At 39.9% G+C, this 2,500-nt stretch overlaps 1 protein-coding gene across 7 annotated transcripts in view; it reads left to right on the plus strand.

Moving 5' to 3' along the window:
• The window catches only part of vps8 (VPS8 subunit of CORVET complex), a 170,254-nt gene that overhangs the window by 100,504 nt on the left and 67,250 nt on the right, over nt 1-2,500 (plus strand). For all 7 annotated transcript variants that reach the window (XM_037543387.1, XM_037543389.1, XM_037543388.1 and 4 more), the window contains 2 exons: nt 140-229; nt 1,893-2,072. In XM_037543387.1, coding sequence (XP_037399284.1) covers nt 140-229; nt 1,893-2,072 — 270 coding nt within the window. The remainder of the gene's footprint in view (nt 1-139; nt 230-1,892; nt 2,073-2,500) is intronic.

The raw sequence follows: 2,500 nt of genomic DNA on the forward strand, positions 1-2,500 counted from the left end.
AAGATCCAATAACGTGCTTTCCCTGTTTCTCCAGAAAGCATTATCGTGTACTCAGGCTCTCAGATGGTTTACTGTGTTAGAACCATGTGTCCTGCTGGAATGTAGTTCACTCTACTGTGTTGACTGCTTTCTGACACAGATCACCAAGCAGCATCAGTTGCATGAGGCCACTGCCTACTTACTGGAGAAAAAGGGGGACGTCCAAGGAGCCTTCCAAGTCCTGCTGCAGGTTAGAGACTGCAGTTGTTCTCACTGTTTATACAAGAAGAATGGGATGTTTACTCGAGCGCTTGGTTAATTGTTACAGGAGCCAAATTTTGAACAATGAAAGCATTATACAGGCATGGATATGGGAATGTGTTTTAAGCTGGGGGTGCTGAAAGCTTGAATACCCACAGTTAAAATACATGTTTGATTTAACACATCCACTACAGGGATCTTCATTATGTGCAATTTCTATTTATTTTCAGCATTTAACATGTTAGAATGAAATAAAGAACACTGTGCCACATTATATGATTAGTTTTTTCTTTGATGTGTTCAATTCAGTAAATATGCAGTAATTGTACATTAGAATGTGCTGAAGTGTGTTCTCTGTAGTACAAAACCTTGTACCTCCAAAATGATAACTTCACAGTCAAAGAAAAAATGTTCTTAAAGGTGCAGTATGTAAGATTTAGTGGCAACTGGCAGTGAGGTTGCACCCTGCGACCAGCTGAATATTCCACCTTCACCCCTCACTTTCCAGGCTTGTTATAGAATCTACACTGGCTGTTTAGGTTTTCTGCTGTCGCCTGTCCTGATTTTTGTTTTGCCACTTCATATTTTCATGTTATTTTTTTTTGTTTGTTTTTTGTTCACCCTCCCTTGCTTTTTTGTGCTAAATAATAAATATGATCCTCCATTTCTCTCAAACCTCTCACAACGCAAAATGGTCAGCCAGCGCCAACAGCAACCACTGATTCTCCTTTCTCCATCTTCCAAATGGGGCCAGGGTGCCACCAGATTCAAGCTACCCTTCTAGTAAAAACAAGAAAGATGGTCTAGAGCCAGTGTTTGATTTGTTCTGTTTGTGTCCTGGTCTACTGTAAAACATAGTGGTACAACATGGTGGCCTGGGTTGGAAGAGGGCCTGCTCCCTAAGTAGATATGACTGGCTCATTCTGAGCTAGTGAAAAGTTATTCTTAATTACAGGTGTTTATCTAATATGGGTGTTTATGCTATATTCCATTTCTGCTAATAGATACCCCAAAATCTTACACACTGTACCTTTAATTTGTAACTGAAGTTAGTGTAGTCAGATTTTTGGACAATTTCTACTGGTTCATTCAGCATGAAATTCAGACACAATACAAAGTGTAACTGAAGTTTTAAAGATTATGCAGAAAAGTCAAGACATGTTACGTGCCTAAAGTTTGCTTCTTTAGTTGCTTACTGGAGCTACAAAGCCAGTGTAGGTCACACTTACTTTGCAAACCGCTTGCCTAAATCATCACACGCTTACCTTAAAACTATGTCCGGTTGTTCATTAATCTCAATGAGATGTGATTGTGTGGCTTCTGAAACTGCGTAATTATCATCTCTAAAAATGGACAGTAGGCTTCAAGGTGGATAGTGCTAATATTTTTAGGCGTGCAGCATTTGTTTTATAGCTTAGAAGCTTGAGCTTAGAAAATTGAATTGATAAACATATTTTAGTATTGTAACAGCATTGAACATTTGCTATCATACACACACAATCGTACTAAAGCAGACAGCTTAGCTGACCTTTTGCATATGTATTGAGGCTGCTCTGTGAAGAATTCTTCCAGAAGGAGGGAGGGAGGAAGGGAGGGAGAGAGAGAGCGAGAGAATATGGATTAATGGCCTGCTCTATATGTGTATTTGTTAGACTCTGAAGGACAAGCTGCATGCAGTCACTCAAGAGCCTTCAGAGCAGAAGGCTGAGGAAGAGGAGAGTGAAATGGAGGGTGAAGAACAAACACCATTGACCAGAGTGGAGGAAGCACTGAATGACATTATCAGTCTGTGCCACAGGAGCTCACATGGACTCAACCAGCAACAGAGAGAGGTGTGTGTATGTTTGTTTTTATATATTTTCAAGATAAAAACATGCAAATTTTGTCTAAAAATAGAAATACATTGATTAGGGTTCAGTTTAGGACACATTACATATAGGTACTCTCCCATTCTACTTTGTGATGATGTTCTAGATTCAGATCTGGTGACTGGGAAAGCCACTAAAGAACACTGAACTCATCGTCATGTTCATGAAAGTGGTTTGAGACAGCTTTTGCTTTGTGACATGGTGCGTTATCATGCTAGAAGAAGCCATTAGAAGGTGAATAAATTGTGGCTATGAAGGGATGCACATGGTCAGCAACAGTACTTAAATAGACTGTGGCATTCAAGCGATGATTGATTAGTATTAATGGGCCTAAAGTGTGCCAAGAAAACATTCCCCACATCATTACACCACCTCCACCAGCCTGGACTGTT

Source organism: Pygocentrus nattereri, chromosome 12 (genome assembly GCF_015220715.1).
Source record: "Pygocentrus nattereri isolate fPygNat1 chromosome 12, fPygNat1.pri, whole genome shotgun sequence".
NCBI lineage: Eukaryota > Metazoa > Chordata > Actinopteri > Characiformes > Serrasalmidae > Pygocentrus > Pygocentrus nattereri.